The sequence below is a fragment of the Podarcis vaucheri genome (genome assembly GCF_965113315.1).
Source record: "Podarcis vaucheri genome assembly, chromosome: 4".
NCBI lineage: Eukaryota > Metazoa > Chordata > Lepidosauria > Squamata > Lacertidae > Podarcis > Podarcis vaucheri.
The window spans coordinates 29,404,629-29,427,513 of NC_138762.1; the positions used below are offsets into that span (position 1 = coordinate 29,404,629).

The 22,885-nt window shown below is 40.8% G+C and overlaps 1 protein-coding gene and 1 long non-coding RNA gene across 6 annotated transcripts in view; one reads left to right on the forward strand and one right to left on the reverse strand.

Annotated features, from left to right (window-relative positions):
- The window catches only part of FRY (FRY microtubule binding protein), a 183,338-nt gene that overhangs the window by 12,143 nt on the left and 148,310 nt on the right, over positions 1 to 22,885 (forward strand). Inside the window, exon 2 of one of the 5 annotated variants that reach the window (XM_082220220.1) lies at positions 4,852 to 5,040. The exons of 3 other annotated variants lie outside the window; for them this stretch is intronic. Coding sequence is in view for 1 of the 2 variants with exons in the window: in XM_082220216.1 (XP_082076342.1) it covers positions 15,115 to 15,316 (202 nt within the window). In the remaining variant the exon portion in view is untranslated. Of the gene's footprint in view, positions 1 to 4,851; positions 5,041 to 14,980; positions 15,317 to 22,885 lie in introns of those variants that run through there. One more of the 5 variants, XM_082220216.1, reaches the window with a different exon arrangement.
- LOC309531060 lies at positions 1,419 to 22,641 on the reverse strand. Its single transcript, XR_014219040.1, has 3 exons — positions 22,430 to 22,641; positions 1,759 to 1,925; positions 1,419 to 1,657 (listed from the first exon to the last, which is right to left on the reverse strand). It is a non-coding gene; the product is annotated as an uncharacterized lncRNA (long non-coding RNA).

A 22,885-nucleotide genomic window follows, 5' to 3' on the forward strand; every position in this document is an offset into this window, starting at 1 on the left:
TATGAGGTTTTCACCCCATTCCATTTTTCCAGGTTAATACCTCTTTCTCTCTGAAGCTGCTTTGCGCTCCACGGAGGGCCTTACCTTCCTCCGCCTCCATTGAGCCAGTAGGGAAATGCCATAAGGTTTAACCTCATCCCACCAGTGCCACTTCCCTAATCAAGTTAGCAACCTCCCACAGACAGTTCTAACTAAAGAAAAAGAATGCCAGGAACTTCGGCCACACTTCATGTCTAGTTTTGTCCCTGAGGCTGCTGTCTAGTATGTACAGTAGATCTTTCCGAGTATCTATTGCAGAATATGCATTTACTATTCTGTTTAGATGTGTGTGTTTTCCTCATAAGAGAATGTGCCCTGCTAATTCACTGTGTTTTAAAAATTTGCTTATACTTATTATGGATTTTTTAAAAAAATCTTGACTGGATGGACTTGGATCATGGTGTAGGGTTGCCCTATTTCAAAAAGCGAAAATCTGGACAGAAAGGTTGTTTAGCTTTTTTTGGCAAAGTTGTTGAGTTTTTTCTGGGGGAAGGGGAATGAAATTTTTGAGCTATTTTTAAGGGAAATCACCAAAAATGACACTAACTTCATGCATTGCCATACGTCTGGATTTTCCCTGACATTTCAGCGGTTTCTGCCCGGTCACTGTTTCCGATGGCCAATTGCCAGCTATGTCTGGGAAATTCCGGACATATAGCAACCCTAATCTGGTGCCTATTAGGACCAGTAGGGCTGAATACAGGGTGACCAACAGCAGGTGTAGCCTGAGCTAGTTCTAGTTCCGCCAATTCTAGTTCCGCCTCCATCCTCCTCGCTGCAGAATTCTACAAGGGCAGCACTAAGACTAAAGTTTGGGGTGGTGGTGGTGATATGACAGCTAGTGATGCTCCTGAACTGCCTATAAGAAGGCCAGCGGATGAGGGCTGACTGTAGTCAGACTGATGTTGGTGGGGTGGTACCTCATTTGTCCTAACAGACCTGCCTCCACTGGTCTTGAACCAGGAAAACCCAAGTTCAAATTCCCACTCAGCTATTGAAGCTCATTGAATGGCCTTGGCAAGTCACTAGTTCTCAACTCTACTTGGTTGGGTTGTCATGAAGAGAAATTTCAGAAGAGTGGTTCACAAGGGACCACAAGAGTCATCTCATCCAAACCCCTCAGTACAGGAATCTTTCACCCATGACCCAGAGATTAAGAGTCTCATGCTTTACCGACTGAGCTATCTCAGGTGTAGAATAGTTCATTTTTTGGATAAAATGGTCCTGCAGCATGTACACTGCCCTGAGGTCCCTGGAAGAAGGGTGAGATGGTATCGCGGGCTGTGTGTTAGCTTGTGAATGCTGCTCAATGTCCTCTGGGAACAGAAATTGCTTCAACATGGAATGATTAACATGGATAAAAAAATGGAGGCCCCTGGTGATGATCTGAGGGGTTCATGATTTATTATTGCGCATTCTTCAAGAGAATGTTCTGACATATTAAAACTGAATAGGCTCCAGCAGTCTCTGTGTGATTGCGCCAGATGGTAGTTTGAGGCTGAATCTGATGAATGTAGTCTGGCTTTTGGAAGGTGGTACGAGCTGTATTTAGCAATGGGCAATGGGAGAAGGTAGCAGGAGTCTTGTGAAAATAGCCATCTGGTGCATTGTCTTGATGCTGAGAGAGAATAAAGGGAGACAGTGAAGTGGAAGTGAGTGAAAATGCTGAATTCTAACTGATAGTGGAGGCAAAATACGATGTTAAGTGTGCACACTTACCTGGGAGTAGGCCCCATTGATCTTGCAGGGGCTTCATTTTGAATAGGCATTGTAAACTGGATTGTGTATTTCTTTTAGATAGTGCAGGTCAAGAGCTGTTTGGCAAACATGTAGCTTCTAGTCCATTGTTCCATTCACATACCAGTTTCTGTTGTTTCTGAATTAAACTGCAAAAAGAGCCCAGGCTAATGTCGAGAGCACTTGATAAATGTGAAAAATAAAACTATGAGCACAGTATCTCATTACAGACAAAAGACACCGAAGGGCAAGGTTCTGGATACACTGGTATCTTTCACTCTTAGACATTCAATCATTGTGTATGGTGGAACTGTCTCATTTCTGCTATAAGGTCAACATTCATATCTCCTAAAAGTTTAAAAGAAAATACTAGACAACTGGCAATAGTGAGGTTTAACTACGAGTGATGTATAGTTATAGTGGCATGAATCTACAGTAGACGTTGCGACAGCAAGAATCCCTTCAGAACCAAAATAGACACTTGGGTACTAAGTATTAGTAAAACTGTGGTTAAGTATTCACTGTTTCTCTGCAAAGGAGGAGGATAAGGATGAGAGCCAGAACAGGTGGAAAACTTTTGTCCCAGCAGAGAAGTGGTTGTGGGAGCAGGAACCTCTTCTGAACGGCAGTAAGACTTTTGCAGTTTAGTTAAGTATCTGCAAAATAGCAATGCTTGAGTGCCCACAGTATCTTTCCAAGAGAGGAGAATATGGAGAAAAGCAGAACGTGCCCATGTCCCCGTGATCTCTCATTGGCCACACCCCTGTGATCTTTTAGTGGCACCAGCCATCATTGGCACCAAGCAGCAGTAGAGCCTCCTAAGATCATTTATTTCAATAGGCACTAAACTCTGCCTAAAATTTTAGCTTTATGCAAACCAGTCAAAACTCTACTGCAAAGGGCCAGAAGATGGTGCCAGAGTAATGCTATCAAACTTAACATAGCCAAGCTATTGAAAATCACATATTTATTTAATTCTTTTAATTGTGAATACTGCATTGGGAGTAACCCTGATCACCCATGCCATTTTCTTTCTTGATAAAATCTACCCTTTCCTTTACAGATGTTTTAAAGGGAAGGGGCTTATTTTACTTAAGTTAATTTTTGGTGTGTGTGTGTGTGTGTGTGTGTGTGTGTGTGTGAGAGAGAGAAAGGCAGACAGAGACTTGATAGATAAAGGGAATAACTATAACATTAGAATCTCAGATACATTAAATTAAATGCAAAAGAGAATATATCCATAATACTTTTTAACCTGACCTTCAACTCAAACACATTTCCTTCTGATACATCAATTTTTATATATATATCTACCATAGCTTTTACTTTGTGATGGAGTAAATGGGCAGTTTCTGGTCATTAGTTACCACTTTTCCATGCAGTAAACTCCATACATAGTTTGCATTGTGGCAAGAAGTCTTCTTTTATCTGTCCTGAATCAATTTAAGTGCTAGTATTATTAATAACTTTATTATTTATACCCCACCCATCTGGCTGGGTTTCCCCAGCCACTCTTATAATAAAAATTCACTTTATACTATGCATAATTTTTAAAGCCTATTTCATGTCATTAACATTATAGGAGGTGCCTCTGAGAATAAACAGAGTAGCCCTTCCTCATCACCAAACAGCATAATCAACACACACATTGAGATTAGTTGGAAATAAATAAGGGCATTAAATACAAATTCTATGCAGTCTTCAGCCCCAGGACCTGGCTAGGGCCTTTTTTGTTTTCCTTTTCCTTTTCTCTTGTCTTTTGTTGTCCATTAGTTTATTGCAGTACTTTTTTTCCAAGAAAAGTAGGTGCTGGAACTCAACATGAAGTTGTTACAGTAAGTTGCCGGGTGACTCGGGACAGCCCTGAATGAACAGATGCCGGTTTGACAACAGTCGCATTCACCATCCATGGAGGTGCTAAAAACAGCAGCAAGCTGTCTCCCTAGCTGGTTTGGAGGTTGCCCGTGCTGCCCTCATTCTCTTAGATTCAAGAGGATGGCTAGGGCATTTTGGAAGGGCCTTTGCGCAAACTCATGTGCTTGCAACGGTAGAGCTTAAAGCCCTCCGCTGCTGCTACACGGGAGGCGGATTGAAGAAAAGGAAATATGAATGGTTCCTGCCCCGTAGCTTGACCAAGAGCAGCTAGGTGGAGTCATAGATCTGAAAAAAGTGTAGAATCACATATGCTGGCCAGCTTCCATATTGACTTGAAAATGTTTGTTTTGGGTTTCTTGGAAGTATGTAAAGTCAAGAAGTGGGTGGAGGAATGCTGGACTCCTGTGTGCTTCAGCTGGGGGGGGGGAAGCACTAGTTTCTTGTAGCATAATAAAGACAAGTGGGAAGCCATCTTTATAAAGTGTTATATGTGTGTAAGTGGGGAGGAGTTGCCACAATGCCCTTTTCTTTTTCTAGCATTCTTACACTAATTGTGGCATGTAGGCTTTGCACTAGGTGTTAAAATTTTCTCCCCGCCCTTAAAGTGTGATGGGGTCTAGGAAAGGAGGTAGAAAGGAAGGAGCTAAAAGGAATTGTTGGACAGCTGGCTACTCGTTCTCATGCCATCTATTTGTGTTCTGGGAGGAATGGATACTTTTTGACCCTTGGGATATAATTTTGATATCTGATCAAACTGAACACAGGCAGTCAAGTACCTTATCTATTATTTACATCAAATGGAAGAGAGTGACGTTTGCTATTGCTAATGGCAATGGACCCTGTGAAATGCCTCCGTGCGGTCTAATAAAAAAAATAGTGCTACAGTGCCATTTAGAAAGATGCTGATGAAATTTATGGACAATGTTTTTGCTCCACAAGAAAAGGTAACCATTGTTTACAAACTATGAAGTGCTATAGAACTAAGCAACTAATATAACATTGGTTACTTTGTATGCAGTGGTTTTGTTGTAAACCATAATCTGTGTTTAGAATACTCACAGACAATTATAGGGATTTATTGGTAAAGCGTGTGTGTTCGTTAAAGCTAAATGATGACTAGCTTTGAGAAGTGGCAGTAATATATTATACAGTAGTGTGGATGACCTAAGTTCATGCATACAGTACTGTTATTTTCCCTAGGTGATACAGATGGTTCACAAATGCAAAACAATACCTTTCGTCTCTAGGAAGCAAGCAAGGCAACATCCATATCACAGGCAATTAACTTGGCTCTGCCTCTTCTACAAAACTATCTCACCCGTGTTTATGACAAGCATATCCCACCATTAATCTGATTAAAGAGACACTGAATGTGCTGATCAAGGCAAGGTAAGACTTAAACTCCTTGTTGTGGATTTATGATGTTTGTTTTTGCAATTTAAACATACGACTGGTTTATTGTATAATTTGCATTGCCATATTTTTTCACATCTGACACATAATAAGCTTTCTGGTTTAAAAAGACATGCATTCTTACTTGGTACTGTCCTAAGATTTCTATCCAAGTGCATTTTTTGGTGATCTGAAAATTTACACAGGAGCTTGAAATGCTGTATGAGGACATTATAGAGCATGATATAACCATCAGGTGTTTATGGAGAGAGGAGTGTGTGTGGTACTACGCCTAAGTAGTTGTCATTCTAGTGCTACAGTCTATAGAAAAAAACATTTGTTCTAAAGCAAATTATGTTTGGATTTACCAGTATCTTGTCTGGTGTGGGCTGGGGGTGTACCCCCTGATTTCCATTATGTGTTCTTTTGACAGCTTTCACTAGCCTGGTGCCCTCCAGATGTTTTGGACCACAACTCACATCAATCCTGACCATTGGGCCTTCCTGACTGGGGCTCATGGGAGTTGTAGTCTATAACATTTGGAGGGCATCAGGTTGGTGAAGCCTGAACTAGCTAATATCCAAAACAGATTTTATTGATTTATTTAGGTAGGCATTTATTTATTTAGGTAGGCCAAACAACATTAATGGGTGGGCAGGATTGTAGACTTAACAACTGCCTGATGTCGCGTGTGACATTTCCCCTTTCTCACACAGTTTGAAATCAAGCTGCAAAGCCCACACGGCTTTGCAGATGCTGATAACCAGCTGATCGCTGTGCTTGCAAAGGCTTTGCAAGAGCTGCCATGATGCATGGTGCTTCCAGAAACACCAGGCTTTGCAGACACTTCTAATTCCCTCTGTATGTATGTAAATGCACTAAGTACCATAGCTGTCAACTTACAGATTTGAAAATAAGGGACCAGCAGCCAAAATAAGGGACCTGCAGCCTCACCTGTTCCAAGCACTCCAGTCTTCTTGTCCTCCTGCAGTCTGGTCAAACTCATGCTGGTAGCTTCGAGAACACTGTCCAACCAACTTTGTAACCAGAGGTTCAACTGAATAGAATCTGAATCACATGTACCACAAGGCCTATGCAGCCTCAACTTAAGATGGCTCCCTGGCCTGGCTTTGCACTGCAAAGTTTGCAGCAGCACGTGCAACAAAATGACATCCAGCATTCAAAATCCCCCTCAGCTTGCATTAACTAGCCACACACACGCAGCCTCCCCCCCTCCCACGAGATCTCCTTTCCTTTTCCCCCACCATGTGCTCCCGCTCCAGACAGACCTCTTCGCCGGCAAGGGTGAGTGGGCCGTCGATAACGTATCTATCTGATTCCGATCCGAGCACTCAGCACAGGTATGTTCAACTTCTGAGCCCCTCTGAGCCAAAGGCAGAAAGCCCAGCCAGCAGCCAAACAAAGCCTCAAGGAAAACCACCATCACCTCTCCGCTGGGAAGCGCTGAGCAAAGGCGAGTCCCCAGGGAACGCAGCCAATTTGATCAGCACAAGGCATGCAAGCTCCACCCCCCAGTCGTTCTAAGATTTCTTATTGGGTGAGCAACACAGCCAAGCAACACAGTTGGAGCCTCCCTCCTCCCTGGCCGGCAGGGAGGGAGGGAGAGGAGCTGCTTCCTTTGAAATTTAAGGGACATCATTTAAGGGACATCCATCAATAAGGGACAGCAGCGGGACATGGCGCTGGAATAAGGGACTGTCCCTTCAAATAAGGGACTTGACAGCTATGAAGTACAAGTCACTTTTTGTTCATCAAGCATTCCCCTGGAATCAATTTACTGCTTCTGAGCTTAAAATATTTGGCAAGCGAATGGGTAGTGCCACAGGTTTCTTGAATGGTACCAGTAGAACTGAACAACCCCCCTAGAAATGAATTCCATGACTTTACGCTCATTTTGATCTCTTCCAGAATTATTGGGTTTCATGGTTCCATTCTATGGCTTTCTGTTTTGCTTTGTGCCAGAGATGCCTACAGTATTTCCTATTTTTCACTCCTTTGCCTAACATGTTCTTAAAACACATTATGCGGGGGAAGGGGCAGATTCCAGGAAGCCACACACAGAGCCTCTGAATATCTACATATTCTTAAGCAAATATTAACTGCTTTTACGTTATATTTTCAGAGTAATTTAGATGCAAGGTCCTGTGATATGGAAAGATAATGTGAAAAATAGGAATAGATTTCTTACTGATTAGTAATGGGTTATAAATTCCTAAACCTATAGTATAATTCTCCAAACTGGATTGGCAACGTAATAAAAGGCTCTGCAATGTAAATAAAATAGGAAAATAAACCTGGTCAGACCATGTAACGTCACACCAAGCTTCATTTGTTCAAGATGAGAAGGGGGAAAAACACGTTCATCAAGATTTGAAGTGAACAAGAGCTAGGTTTGACTTTCCTGCTATGTTCATTATTGGATCACATCTTGTTGCTTTGGTCTGTATAATACGCTGTATGAATATGAAGTGAATACTTAGTATTCCTTAATGTGTAGACCATGTAAGTTAAATGACATTTTGGACATACTTTAACTAGGAACTTTGTATTAATGGCCATGCTTTTGGCACCTCAACACTGCGATGTTTAAGTGACTCATGACTGAGGAGTTTTTCAAGGCAGGTATCAGTGCACTTATAAACATTTGTTTCATTTATAGATCTTCATTTGTGAAGTTTTTATCAGCTGTGAGGGTTTTGAAGCATCATAGTTCACTTTATTTGAACGGGGTGCACTCATTAGCAAGTCAAAAATTGTAATCTCATGTAACAATCTCCCTTCCCGTGGGGCAATCTCAAGACAATGTCAGACCATGGTTTGTTTAAACTAGCCATGGTTTATCGTTACATGCAACTGTGGCCAGTCACTCGATTATGAAGTTACCGTAGAGGAATCTACATAAAGCCTATTCTGGGATTTATATAGGACTAAACTACTCATTGCAATGATAGATAATATCTGTACCTTTTATTACAGTATATATAATTCATTTGTATTGTTTAAAATATGGCATTTCACTAAATGCTTCACGCTACATTAGCTTTTACAGTTGCATGCTATGTTTCTGGGTAGACCTGTCAGCAACTAGTGAAGCCTGACAAACAACATAACAAGTTATAAAGGTCTCCCCCTCCTCTTAATTAAATCCATGGTTTCCCTAAATGAATATGATTATTAACAACAGCTTGTGAAACAATGCAAAATACAACTTTAAAAAGAATGGTATATTTTTGTTCAGTGAGGGAGTAGATCTGGAAGTGAACCGCACTCCTCTGCCAGTTGGAACATAGCCTATTTGGAAACTGCCTGTCAAATCATGGAATGCTTGCTAAATGAGGACGCTACATGTGCTGACAGCTTCAAGGAACTAAGCAAGGAGCAGTTCCAGCAAGTTTAGTGTTTAATTTGTTTATGCTTATTCTGTTGTATATACAAGAACCCCTGACTCCAGAGTTTCCATTGTGTTTCTGTTGCTGTCACAACCAACTGATCAGATCAGCACATATGTACAGTACTACATTATGCAATGATACATTGGACAGTTCTTCCAATGAAGGGATTTAGTAAGTGGAGACTCTCAATGATCAGTATTGGGAGCTGTGCTTTTTTAAACTTTCTCATAAATAATCTAGAGCAGGGTTTCTCCAAACTTGGATCACCAGCTGTTTTTGGTCTACAACTCCCACCATCCCTAGCTAGCAGGACCAGTGATGGGAACTGTAGTCCAAAAACAGCTAGAGACCCAAGTTTGGGAAATCCTGATCTAGAGTAAGAGGGGTGAGCACGGAGGTAGGCAAGTTTATTGATGATACTAAATTGTTCAGGGTGGTTAAAAGTAAAAGGGACTGTGAAGAGCTCCAAAAAGACCTTTCCCACTGAGTGAGTGGCCAGTAAAGTTATGTAAGCTGGGGGAAAATATATTTTTAATTTTTTTTATTTCATATCTGCGGGAAGTGAAGTTACGGGGAACCAGGCAGAGGGCCTTCTCAGTAATAATAATAATAATAATAATAATAATAATAATAATAATAATAAATTTTATTTATATCCCGCCCTCCCCAGCCGAAGCTGGGCTCAGGGCGGCTAACAACAATCAAAATAGTTCAACCTTCTAAAACATTCATTATAAAATTAATTAAATCAAATTAAAATCAAATTGATGGCAACCATCAAGCAAATTTTTGTGCAGATTGCCAGAGGGAGGGGTCAGGCTGCGCCCTGACAAAAGGCCTGGTGGAACAGCTCTGTCTTGCAGGCCCTGCGGAAGGATGTCAGGTCCTGCAGGGCCCTAGTCTTTTGTGACAGAGCGTTCCACCAGATTGGAGCCGCGGCCGAGAAAGCCCTGGCTCTAGTTGAGGCCAGCCTAACCTCTCTGAGGCCTGGGATCTTTAGGGTGTTTTTATTTGCAGACCGTAAATTTCTCTGTGGGACATACCAGGAGAGGCGGTCCTGTAGGTACGAGGGTCCTAGGCCGTATAGGGCTTTAAAGGTTAAAACCAGCACCTTAAACCTGATCCTGTACTCCACCGGGAGCCAATGCAGCTGGTACAGCACCAGATGGATATGATCTCGCAGCGAAGACCCCGTAAGGAGTCTCGCCGCGGCATTCTGCACCCGCTGGAGTTTCTGGGTCAGTCTCAAGGGCAGCCCCACGTAGAGCGAGTTACAATAATCCAGTCTGGAGGTGACCGTCGCATGGATCACAGTGGCTAGGTCAGGGCGAGAGAGGTAAGGAGCCAACTTCTTAGCTTGGCGGAGATGAAAAAATGGTAGGCATTTATTTATTTAGGTAGGCCAAACAACATTAATGGGTGGGCAGGATTGTAGACTTAACAACTGCCTGATGTCGCAGCTGGGGAAACCCAGTCATATGGGCGGGGTATAAATAATATATATTATTACTATTACTATTATTTATTATCAGATCTGAACTGGTGCTACCTGAACAACAATGAGACCTCGGCTAATTTGGTGAAGAAGTTGATCCAGTGTACAGCAGCTGTTAAAGAGATGAATTCCATCGTTCAGCCCGGACACTGAGATCCAGCACCGAGGGCCTTCTGGCGGTTCCCGCATTGTGAGAAGTGAGGTTACAGGGAACCAGACAGAGGGCCTTCTTGGTAGTGGCGCCCGCCCTGTGGAACACCCTCCCAACAGATGTCAAGGAAATAAGCAGCTATCTTATTTTTAAAAGTCATCTGAAGGCAGCCCTGTTTAGGGAAGTTTTTAATATTTAATGCTGTATTGTTTTTAACACTCGATTGGGAGCTGCCCAGAGTGGCTGGGGAAACTCAGCCAGATGGGCGAGGTATAAATAATAAAAAATTATTATTATTATTATTCTGTCTTGGGGACCATTAAGAAAGGGATTGAAAAGAAAGCCACCATTATAGAATGTATGGTGGGGCCACATCTGGAATATTGTGTACAGTTTTAGTCACCTCGCCTCAAAAAAGATATTGTAGAGTTGGGAAAGGTTCAGGAACGGGCAGCGAAAATGATTGAGGGGATGGAGAAGCTCCCCTAATTAGGAAAGGTTACAGTCTTGGGTTTTTAGCTTAAAGAAAGGGCAAGTAAAAGGTGGCATGACAGAAGGGTCATGCATGGCGTTGGAGAGACTGGAAGAGAGAAAAGGATTTTTCTCTGTCTCATAATACTGGAACTTGTTTGAATCCAGTGAAACTGAATGTTGAAAGATTCAGGACCGGCAAAAGAAAGCACACATGGAATTCACTTCCACAAGTAGTGATGGCCACCAACTTGGATGGCTTTGAAGGATGACAGGGAAAATTCATAAAGGAAAAGACAGTCCATGACTACTAACCCTGAAGCCCATGTTCAGCCTCCACTGGCAGAAGCACTATGCTTCTGAATACCAGTTGCTGGAAGGGGCAGGAGGGAAGCTACATTCCCACAAGCATTGAGTTGGCGACTGTGAGAACAGGGTGCTAGACTAGATGAAAATAATTAACTCAAAACTCACAGACCTATTGTGAAGATAAGGTGAAATTTAAACGTAGCATTGGGTCAATACTTCATTGTGTTTAGAGCAGGTCTATTTGAGTCATTGGAACTTAAATTAATCATGACTGAATTAAGTGTCATTGATTTCAATAGGCGCCATTCAGTTACAGTGTTCAATCTACACAGTGGACTTCTGCTTAGACAAACAGGAGTTACCATCCTTTGCTTTCCCCTGCAAAATCCTACAGATCCTAAAATCTGCTCTGTAGGGATGGAGGATCTTTAAGAGCAGACAGCCAGGTGGGCTGTGGGGGACAGGAGAGAAAGGGGAAGTCCTGTTGTGTCCATGGCTGTGACATTGGATTTCAGCCACTGGATCTACTGTAGTCAATGCTGAGTGTGGATCCAACTCATCAGGATTGCTGTAAAACTTTTGAGTTAGTATTGCGCGGGGGGGGGGGGTAAAAATCTGCAAAACTTGAACTGGTGGCTTACTTCTTTTTTCTTTTTCTTTTGACAGAGTTGTAAGAGCATCAGTAGAATTATGTTAGCCGGTCAGTATCATGTGTGGTTCAAATATGTAAGTGAAAACTAAATCCAAGCTTATATCTGTTCACTACCTACAGGTATAATGAACAAAGTAATAGAATGAAGACACTAGGTGCTATTTCAATCTCAGAAAACCAAGTCTGAATGTTATTAAAGATTTTATGGAGGGTAATACTTTATTATATTGTGATCAGATACTGCTAAGATGAGACCACATGTCCCTTAATTATTATTATTATTATTATTATTGCATTAGGTATTCTATTGGCACACTAACTAGTATCTAAGAATCCATTAATGAAACAACTGGATTTTCCATTTCCCAACCTGTAAATGATGAATTGGTATTTTTTTTTCTTAGCAGTAGGACAGATGGTCTAATCTCTTCACAGGAAAAAAAAAATGAGGAAAGAGGCCCTAGTATGGAAATGCCAAGTGAAGTATGGCAATGAATCAGTAATAATGTTGATAATAAACTGATGGTGATGAAGCGAAATGATTTTATTTTTTAAAAAGATGCTTCATCAGTGTTAGTTCAGGCCATACAATATAAGATTTATATAATCTTGCACAGTACATTTGTTAGAATCATGGGAAACTACATGCTGACTATTTGCATATGTGATAAAATCAGGAAATTCTGATGCACTCTTCATTTAATTTTTTGAAAAATAATAAAGAAACAAAAGATAGACACAAGCTGTGTGATATTAGATCTCAGAGTACTGTATAGAGAACATTCATACTTATAATAATGTTTTGTTTTGGATTTTGCTCGATACAATTCCAATATGAGGAATGCAAGGTTGGGATAAATGCAATAAATAAATAAATAAATAAATAAATTATATAATAACAGAGAAACCAGTCCTTGCACATATTCACACTCTTGTTATGTATTTCTATTGTATATAGGACATAAGATCCCAGAGGACCCTCTTCAAGATATTCTGAATTATTTATAAGTATGTGTTGGGCAGAGATTTAGACATACTGGGTGAAATTAAATGTCATTAGCATAAATCATCGGGATTGTAAGATTGACCCAAAAGCACTGTAAGCATCAGCCATCATTAATGCACCATGTAAAGGATGTCTAGAGGGGTTCTAAAAGCCCCCAGCCCCAGTTCAAATATATGGGGGGAGTAAAGGGATGTAGTGTAAATTATCAATTTTAGTGCTAGTTTTTGATTTTGGAAAAAAAAATTCTAGAGAGGTTGAAGGTGCAGTTATGTTTATGGGCTCCTTTGGGAGGAAGGCTGGAATATAAATTTAATAAATAAAATAAAAAACAATTATTATTTTGGAAATCTACTTTCTGTTCTATGGGCATACTGTAGCAATGCTTGTGATGAAAAATAATCTGCAGTCATGTGGAAACATATCTCAAAGCATAGGTTGAAATGCCAGTTTTCACTTGCAAACAGCTCCAATGAAGCCCAAATGAGAAATGCCAGATTTAAAAGCAAACCCAAAGTCTTGACTACCTTTGTGTCCTAAAGACAAGTGGAATTTCATTGTGTGTGTGTTTAAGTGTAATGAGTAGTTTTTTGGTTGGGTAGAGTCTATACTGGCCGACAACTGACTGAAATCTATATACAGTACAGTGGTACCTCAGGTTAAGTACTTAATTTGTTCCGGAGGTCTGTTCTTAACCTGAAACTTCTTAACCTGAAGCACCACTTTAGCTAATGGGGCCTCCCGCTGCTGCCGCACCGCCGGAACACGATTTCTGTTCTCATCCTGAAGCAAAGTTCTTAACCTGAAGCACTATTTCTGGGTTTGCGGAGTCTGTAACCTGAAGCATATGTAACCTGAAGCATATGTAACCCAAGGTACCACTGTACTAGTCCAAAAAAGGTAGGCGACCCTTGGCTTTGAAGCAGTGCCTGCTGGAAGGTGTAGTTTGATAGGCAGAAGCTGGACAGGAAGGACAGGAAGTGGGAAGAAAGGGAAATTGCCCAGGCATAGGCAGGGTTACAGAGCTCTGCAGTAGTTGTCATACAAGTTTTAGCTGTGCCGATAAAGCTTGTTGAAACTTACCATCTGTGCTTCGGTTAACTGACACAAGATCTTGCCTAAGGGCATCTTGAGAGTTTGTTGACTATGCAGGAAGGCAGGTGAAGAAATGACTAACAAAATGGGGAAACAGAACCCGTACATTTTATTGAGCTTTTGAACAATGCAGCCTGTTAACTGTGTTATTTTAAGTTCTGTAATGTAGGGGCTACATGAATTCCCTGCCTACTGCAGTACATGCATATAAAATGAATATTAAATTTACTTGAAATTGGGCTTAAAGCACTGTAGCATTGCAGGCAAGCTTTTATATGCAAATATAAGATCTTGATTCTGTTCGCCACAATGCCTTTGCAGATGAAGAACCTGATGTTGGAGACTGATCCAGTAACAGAAATGAGAAGCTTATGCTTTCAATAAATGCCTTGCATTTTAAAATGTAGTACTGTATATTTTTCTATGCATGTATTTAATTTAAACTACAGTCTACAACATCTAACTGTTCTTCATATTAATAAGGCTTACGTGGTTTAATTTTGCTTAGGAGATAAATTGTAAGATCATTCCAGCCTTCATTTTTACATCTGAATAAAGTGTGTTAATGTGGATGTGAAAATAAAACCCACGTGACACCAGAAGTTGGGCACGAAAGTCTGATACATAAAGGGGATGATACATAAAGGGGATGCAATACTGTTCATAGTTTGGATTTAAATAGCATAACCTTGTATCTTTGCAGCCCCTAGATATTTTTAAGCAACTAACAGTGTAATCTCAATGAGTTCTGGGGGCTTTTTCCCAAGTAAGTATATACTGTATAGGATGGCAGCCTAAGTAACAAGATTGTTAAAATGCACTCCTGTCTCAGTGTCGCATAGTTGCTTTCTGTTACAGTTCTCTTATTTCTGCATCTACAAATGCACTTGCTCAGTTATGTTGTAACAGTTAAAAGTGTCGATATTTTTTGCACAAGCCTCATCTCGAAATAAGCAACAGCACATTATAAACAAACTTTATAGTGTCTCACATAGTTTTCTTCTACAGATTATTGAAATGTTATTTAATTTCAGAATGTAACATTTTCTTTGCTCTGTCTGTTTGTGGACTATTAGTGAAGTGAAGTGAGAAACACTGTCTGAAACAGGAATTACAGTAGTAGTCCGTTTAAACCATGTTTTCACTCTGTGCAGAGGACTTGATGAGTTCACCTTTAGTAAAACTTTCCAGTTGTCTATAAGCCTTTGTTAGCTTTAATGATTTTGCTATACCTCCTCCCCTGGGCTGTTTGACTTTTGAAAGGAGGGACTTTGTAGTAATTCTACACCTGTTTTTGCCCACGCCTATCCACTTGCTAAACTTACCAAACAAGTGCTGGGCTAAGCATGAGAACATCAAAAATGGTTGGTGACTGTTTTCTATTAGTAAAACAGATCTGACCCATTTGAAGCTCAGCTCTCTTATCTGTTTGCACTCTTTTGCTTTTACACTTGGGGCAGCTTCAGAAACATCTGTACTATAATGGCAATTGATGACAATAACCTGCACTCTAGGACTGAGTGTAAACTGAATTCATACCGAAATGATTATAAGGCAAGACGGAGTAGTCTACCAACAGAACTCCTCCTAGGAAATAACAATAAAGGAAGGCATCAAAGAAATATTAGGAACTTAGAACCGATCCATCCAAGACGCCCTAAGAAAAGACCTTCTATCTTTCCAGGTAGGACATGTCAGCAAATTACTGCTGCTCATTCCTAATATGTTTCTTTGTGTTTGAGGAAATTATGAAGTTAAATAACCTTTAAACAAAATACTAGTCTGCTGCAGGTCCAAAAATGTGTAACATTAGCAAATATGATAACACACTATAATAGCATAAGTAGGTTCCCCTCATTATTTTGAAAATGAAAAATAGAATTTTGGCTTCATATACTATGTCTTTCGCATGTAAAGCTTAAAAAAGAGTTCAGGGTGCTCTGTTGTTTGTGCCTGAGCAAGAACATCCAGATTCTAGTTTTTTAATTGTTGCAGTGTCTTTTTTGAAGTGTAAGTTGTTCTTCTATCAAGTCTGGACTTCTTACTTATTCACAAATTAACACAAATGCATTCTTTAAATTCCTGCTCTGCAGTGAAGCTAAAAAATGTTTGCAGTAAATGATTTCGTTTAACCTTCAAGTGGATGAAGTATCTAAGCATGCCAACAGTGGGTTTAAATTAACAAAGGCAACGTGAGTAATAATATTAGTTTAAAATAATAAGGGACTTAAGACATAAGTGATTTTTGACTAGTTGAAGTATGCAATGCATTGTGTAGAAAGAAAGCTGGGATTTTTAATCAGGAGGCTCCAAAACACTGTTAAGAATTATTTATTTTTTTGTGGATCTCCCCCCCCCCGCCCCGGTCAATTAATGAAATACGTTTCCTCTATTAAATTTGAAACAAAATGAATTTATTTCACAAAATCATGTGTTTAAGTGGCAAGCTATGACATCTCTGTCAGGCTTATTAAAATAAAGCCACCCCCTGGTGTTTTAAGCTGATGTCAGCGTGATCTTTAGAAGACACTGAATAAGGGACAAATAATATTTTGAAAACCGCAAAAAGGCCTGATAAGAAACTCTAACATTTCTAGCAATTTGACACTTCTGGCTTAAATTACTGAGATATACGGAGATCTCATTTCCTATGTTTCCTAACACAGAGACTCCTTTAAATACTGGGCTAAACTTAAGTATGACAAACAGTCCTCACCCTTACTCTTACAGTACTTCAGGTGAGCTGATTTGGGTGTGCCCCATTTCTCTAAAACTTCCTAACCCCTGAATCAGCTTGTCTTAAGGGCAGTGCTGACAATCTGCCACATTCTAAGTACAGTTCTGTTTCTAAATGCATTTTTCTTCCTTTCTTGTAAAAGATATGTCTGTTTGCTTTCTTTCTCCCCCTCTCCCGCCCCAGCTTCACCTTCTCCTCTATGCCTATTACTTCAACCGTATTGTCCTGCCCAGGCTTCCATTCTGGGTAGAAATGAACATACATGGAAGGGCGGTGGAACTGGGGTTGTGCCTCCTGACTCAGGGCCTATCCTCACTTCCTCTTGTTGCATCTAGGAATGTAAGAAGGCATCGTTTCCCATTCTCCCCTGCGTTCATCACACACAGCACTGTTTCTGTGCCGCTGCAGTTTATCTTCTGCCAAAACCCAGTTAAGGCCACAATCCATGGCAGTAAGCCCCATTGAACAGGGTAGGCCATACTTCCCAGTAGACATTCATAGGATTGTGCTATAAGTTGTGTTTCATTTGATAGCTGAATTTAAAAGGGTAGCGCTGTGGGTTAAACTACAGAACTTAGGGCTTGCCGATCAGAAGGTCGGCGGTTTGAATCCCTGCGACGGGGTGAGTTCCCGTTGCTGATTCCTAGCTTTTGCCAACCTAGCAGTTCGAAAGCATGTCAAAGTGCAAGTAGATAAATAGGTAAACGGGAAGGTAAACGGCGTTTCTGTGCGCTGCTCTAGTTCGCCAGAAGCGGCTTAGTCATGCTGGCCACATGACCCAGAAGCTGTACGCCGGCTCCCTCGGCCAATAAAGCGAGATGAGCGCCGCAACCCCAGAGTCATCCGCAACTGGACCTAATGGTCAGGGGTCCCTTTACCCTTTACCTTTTATATCATTTTTTATTATTATCTCTTCATGGTCCCCAATAAAATTCCACCATAATATTATGCCCACTCTTGAATATGTTTTTGGAAATGGCAGGAAGACACTTTGCCCTCTGTCAGATACAAGGACTTAGTTCCTAAGGGAAGTTAACTTAGGAAAATTTCCAGAAGGAATTTTTCCTGTTCCATTCCTCCCTTATGCAGCCTCCTGAAAAGCCTCACTGGAGGGATGGGGGCTGTCCTGAACAATGTGAGGTGGGGTGGAGGGGGCTCTTGGAGAAGTGGGAATTGCTCAAAATGGAAGTAAAATAACTTTTCCAAAGTTTTCCCCAGAGGTTGAAATCCTATATCTATTGCCCAGTGTGTCACTGAAACTTTAACAAGCTCATATTTTGTTTCCCATTCTAATTAAAAATTATACATTTTAGACAGAAGTTTATTCTTATTTTGTAAAAGTTCTTTGTCGAATTGTGAGCTTTGGTCCAAAAAAACCCATTAGTTTTATCTAATTTAAACATATTATGTATCTGCTGATATTGTAGCCAATCCGTAACTTGGCTCCTTAAGTTTTCCATTGGTTTCAGTTTTGGTCTCCTCCTGTAAACTCCAGCAGTTCCCTGTAAGCTGCCCATTGTCTATCTGTATTAACTCTCTTAATTGTAATTGCTTCAATAGAAGATAGCCATAACAGAAGATAGCCATAACAGAAGATAGCCATAAAATGTAGCTGATGGTGTGGTCGCCAGGATATTTGGTTGTCCCCTAGTTTGTTTTGTATTTCTTGTGTTGATATGGGTTTGTTGTTTTTGTAGAATTCTGCTAAGCAATACAGTGGTGCCTCGCAAAACGAAATTAATCCGTTCCACGAGTCTCTTTGTCTGGCGGTTTTTTCGTCTTGCGAAGCAATCCTATTAGCGGATTAGCGCTATTAGCGGTTTAGCGACTATTAAAGGCTTAGCGGCTATTAAAGGCTTAGCGGATTAGCGGCTAAAAGGCTATTAGCGGCTTAGTGGCTTAGAAAAAGGGGGAAGCAGGGGGGAAGTGGAACACTCGCAAGACGTTTTCGTCTTGCAAAGCAAGCCCATAGGGAAAATCGTCTTGTGAAGCAGCTGAAAAACGGAAAACCCTTTCGTCTAGCGGGTTTTCCGTCTTGCGAGGCATTCGTCTTGCAGGGCACCACTGTATAGGCCTTTAGCTTGCCGCTTCTTTCCATCGGATTTTTATATTTCTCCCAGACTCTATACAGATTGTTCCTAAGAACCTTCCCATATCAAAGGCATGCATGCCAGCCAAATTTTAAATCAAGCCTTGGATTATGAGCTCTTTATAGTGTGTGGGGGGGGGGGCGCACTGTTATCTTGGAAGATGTTCAGTAGGGCCAGTTCTGGGGTGACTTCTAGTACCTGTTTAGTTATTTTGCTTATTTCTTGTATGACGGTTGCTTATTTCTTGTTTGACTGTTGTCCAGAAGAGTTGGGTTTTGGGGCATTCCCACCATATCTGGAGGTATGTGCCTGTGGAGGTGCAGCCTCTCCAGCATTTTGGTAAGGTTCCTGGACGTATTAGCACCAGTTTCTGTGGTGTTAGATATCATCTGGAGGTGAGTTTCAGAGTGAGTTATTTTCTTTTTGCTGATATGGATTTAAAGGGAGGTTTAGACCATGTTCTAGTCCATTGGGTAGGGTTAATTTCATAGCCTATGTTATCCTCCAATTGTTTTTTGATTGCCTCAAGGGGATTTGTGGGGCTTTGGAGCAGTGTTTTGTATATTGTGGATACCATCCCCTTGCTATGTCCCGTTGTTGTTAGGAGAAGGTTTTGAGAGGTGGTCAAGGGCCTAATGGCTGTTGATTTTACTACTGGATTATTTAAGAAGGCATGTAGCTGATGGTGTGGTCGCAAGGGTATTTGGTTGTCCCCTAGTTTGTTTTGTATTTCTTGTGTTGATATGGGTTTGTTGTTTTTGTAGAATTCTGCTAGGCGATATAGGCCTTTGGCTTGCCAGGTTTTTATCTGGAGATTTTGTGCTGCATGGTGGAATAGTGGATAGTGAGCCAAGGGGATTAGTGGGGATGATCCATTCTTTTAACCAAAACAAACAAGCTGCTTCATAAAACAATTGCTGATATGGCAGGGCAAAGCCTCCTTTTTCTTTTGCACCTATCATAATTTTGTATTTAATTCTTGGCTTTTCTCCCTGCTTGATAAACTTAGAGATATCTTTTTTTCCATTCTTTGAAGCATCTTGAATTATTTACAATTGGAATTGATTGGAATAAAAACAGTAACCTAGGGAGTAAGTTCATTTTAATGGCTGAAATTCTCCCTAACAGGGAGAGTTTCATTCTCCCCAATATCTCCAACTCTGAGGTTTTAGTATTTAAGTTTCCAAAATTCAATTTACGTTTTAGATTTTACATATCACATGCCTTCCAACATGTCTCGATGAAAACCAGGGATGCCATCTTCCAGGCTCGCATGAGTCTCACAACCTGCACGAAATTGTAGCCCCGGAAAAAGTACTTTGGGGTTCAAGATCGTGATACAAAATCGAGGCAGCCAAAATGGCCACTGTACTCTTGTGGGCTCTTGTGGGAAATATGGAATGGCTCAGATTTATCAGGGCAGTTGAGGGGTATGATATTATTATTATTATTATTATTATTATTATTATTATTATTACAATGTATATACCACCATTCATCTGAGAATCACAGGGCAGTTTACAGTCCGCTCCTTGCCCTACAATGGAGCAGTTCCTGCTAGAATGAAACTTCTGACCCCTTTGCTGAACCTTTGACAAAGCCTGTAGATTTTAAAGGCCTCTACAGTGGTACCTCGCTTTAAGAACAGCCCTGTTTATGAACTATTCAGTTTATGAACTCCGCAAAACCAGAACTAGTGTCCCGGTTTGAGAACTTTACCTTGGTCTAGCAATTGAATCTGAATGGTGGAAGGGCACCAGCGGCGGGAGGCCTCATTAGGGAAAGCGCGCCTTGGTTTAAGAATGGTTTCAGTTTAAGAACGGACTTCCGGAACGGATTAAGTTCGTAAACCGAGGTACCACTGTAGAGGCCTTTAAAATCTACAGGCTTTGATAGGAATGATTAAGGGCTTTATTTATTTATTTTCAATACTGCCATTCTGTATCATTTACAGAACATGAAACACCTCTAGCTATTCCACAGGCTTGTCCAGGCAGCTGTTTTTAAGGGGACAGATGCTCATCCTACACACATGCATTCCTCTCTAATCGCCATATGCTGGTGACTATCTTACTCTGGTCCCCCACCTGGCCCTGCCTATCTTATCTTATCTGCCTATCTTATCTTATCTGTAGGTAGCCTCAACTGTGGGCAGTTCCTGCAGTAAATAGGGCCCTCAAAAAAAGAAGAAGAAGAGAGAGCCTGCATTTTGAAAGCATCCCCACTTTAGCATGTAAGCATCGGACTGAGAATTTGGAAAGTTGCATTGTTAACGCATGCTAAATATCAGAAGGACTCTATTATCAGAAATGCATATCTAAAACTATAGAGATTAAAAAGATCTGAAGGTTTTCAGCTTTTCCAAATACAATGTGTGCCATCTTTACTAATAAAAGCCCAGGATATGGTCACCCATTTGCCTGGGCATCTGCACCAATCCTAACATCTCTCCCGTCCTACACTCCTAAAATACAGTGGTACCTCAGGTTAAGTACTTAATTCGTTTCGGAGGTCCGTTCTTAACCTGAAACTGTTCTTAACCTGAAGCACCACTTTAGCTAATAGGACCTGCTGCTGCGCCGCCGGAGCATGATTTCTCTTCTCATCTTGAAGCAAAGTTCTTAACCTGAAGCACTATTTCTGGGTTCGCGGAGTCTGTAACCTGAAGCGTATGTAACCTGAAGCGTATGTAACCCGAGGTACCACTGTATACCAAGGGAGCTTGGTTAGGCAGCAACCAATGATGCTGTGGTGTGATTCCAAGCCACAGAAGTTATGATGGCCCTAAGATACAATCTATATGCCTAGGAAAATCTTGATTATAATCCTCATGGTATTATAGAATCATAGAATCATTACCCTACTTCAGTAAACAGGTGAAGGATTAAATATTTGAATGTTCCCTCTGATTTAATAACTCTTGGCACATGGAAGTCTTGGACTTAGATGGCTAGATTAGAATTCTTACTACTGACATGGCATCTTTCTGTGGGCAGAACGCTATTGAAACACAAGAGAGCATTGAATTATGTGGTTTCTTTCCACACACATCCTGAAATAGTACAGTACCACATGCTATTTCTACTGTCCTAAATTTAGGGAGAGTAAGAACCCCTCGAGACTAGAAAGGAAAACAGGTACCCTCTGGGTGACTTGAAGGTCATTTTACTTGCCAGGCAATTTAACATCAGAAGAATCCTCCTGCATTAAATTTAGGGTATTTAGTCCAGCATCCTGTTTCTGGAAACAGCCATTCAGATAATCCAGAGAAGCTCAATGAGGGCATCAGCCCTGCCCTAATAAAAGTAATTAATAATAATTTTTTTATTAGTTCCCCACCCATCTGACTGGGGTGCCCCAGCCACCCTGGGCAGCTTCCAGCATATACAAAAATATAATAAAACATTAAACATTAAAAACTTGCCCTATTTCAGCCCTACCCAATACAGATTAGTGCGAGTTCTGAACAAGGATAATAGAAGCTGGTTGGCTAATTTATCCATGCGCCTAACTTCCGTAACCTTGAGACTCAAGTCTTTCCACATAAGATAGGGGTGCGAACCCTCAGGGCTCCATGTGGCAGGATAGCCCTTTAGAGCCAAATTTCACAGGTGGGTGTGGTTGCCCTCCTGTCAATCACATGATGGATTGGTGGGTTTCCTCCAGCCTGTGTCAGAAAAAACCTGTTTGGCTTTCCGAGTCTCTCCATGCTTCCCCTTTAAACCCACAATGCTCTAGGAGTTTGAAGTTTTGTTCTATGGAGAAAGTAACATGGAAACCTGCAAACATCAAAGAGAAATGTCATTCATTCAGTTCAGTTGAAGTTTTTTATCCCCAGACTTCAGCTGAACTGAATTAAAACCACACAAAATCTGTCAGTTTAACTGAGGTGCAGTCTTCTAGCCAAAGTGGCTGAGAAGCACTTTGGTAAAATAATTGTTCACACACTGCTATATATGCTGCTACTCACCCAAATTATAAGGGAGGAGGAGGAAACATGTTTGTTTAAAATATTCCTTTCTTCTTTTTCGTTCAGTGTAATTTTAAAGATTACAAATAGAATTGCAGAACAGGACAGGTGATGATGTGTAATGTCAGCAGGCTCTCTTGTTAACAATCTCACTTCCGGTTTAGCAAGTGCTCAGTGATGTTTTTATGTAATGTTAAGTAACAGCCATATTATGTAATAGTGACCAATCTGCATTGTCAAGTTAGCCTTTGGCAAAAAGGAAGGAAGAAACAATATATCGCTAATAGAAGGATTATATGTTCAGTCTTGTTTGTTTAATTTTAGATTTCTTACCTGCTCTTCATTATTAAGACCCTAAACTATATAGGTCTCATGTCGAAGGCCAGGGTAAAAGAGATGTGTCTTTAGGTAATTAGGTACCAGATGTTCATATTTGGGGAGGCAATTGTGCAGCTT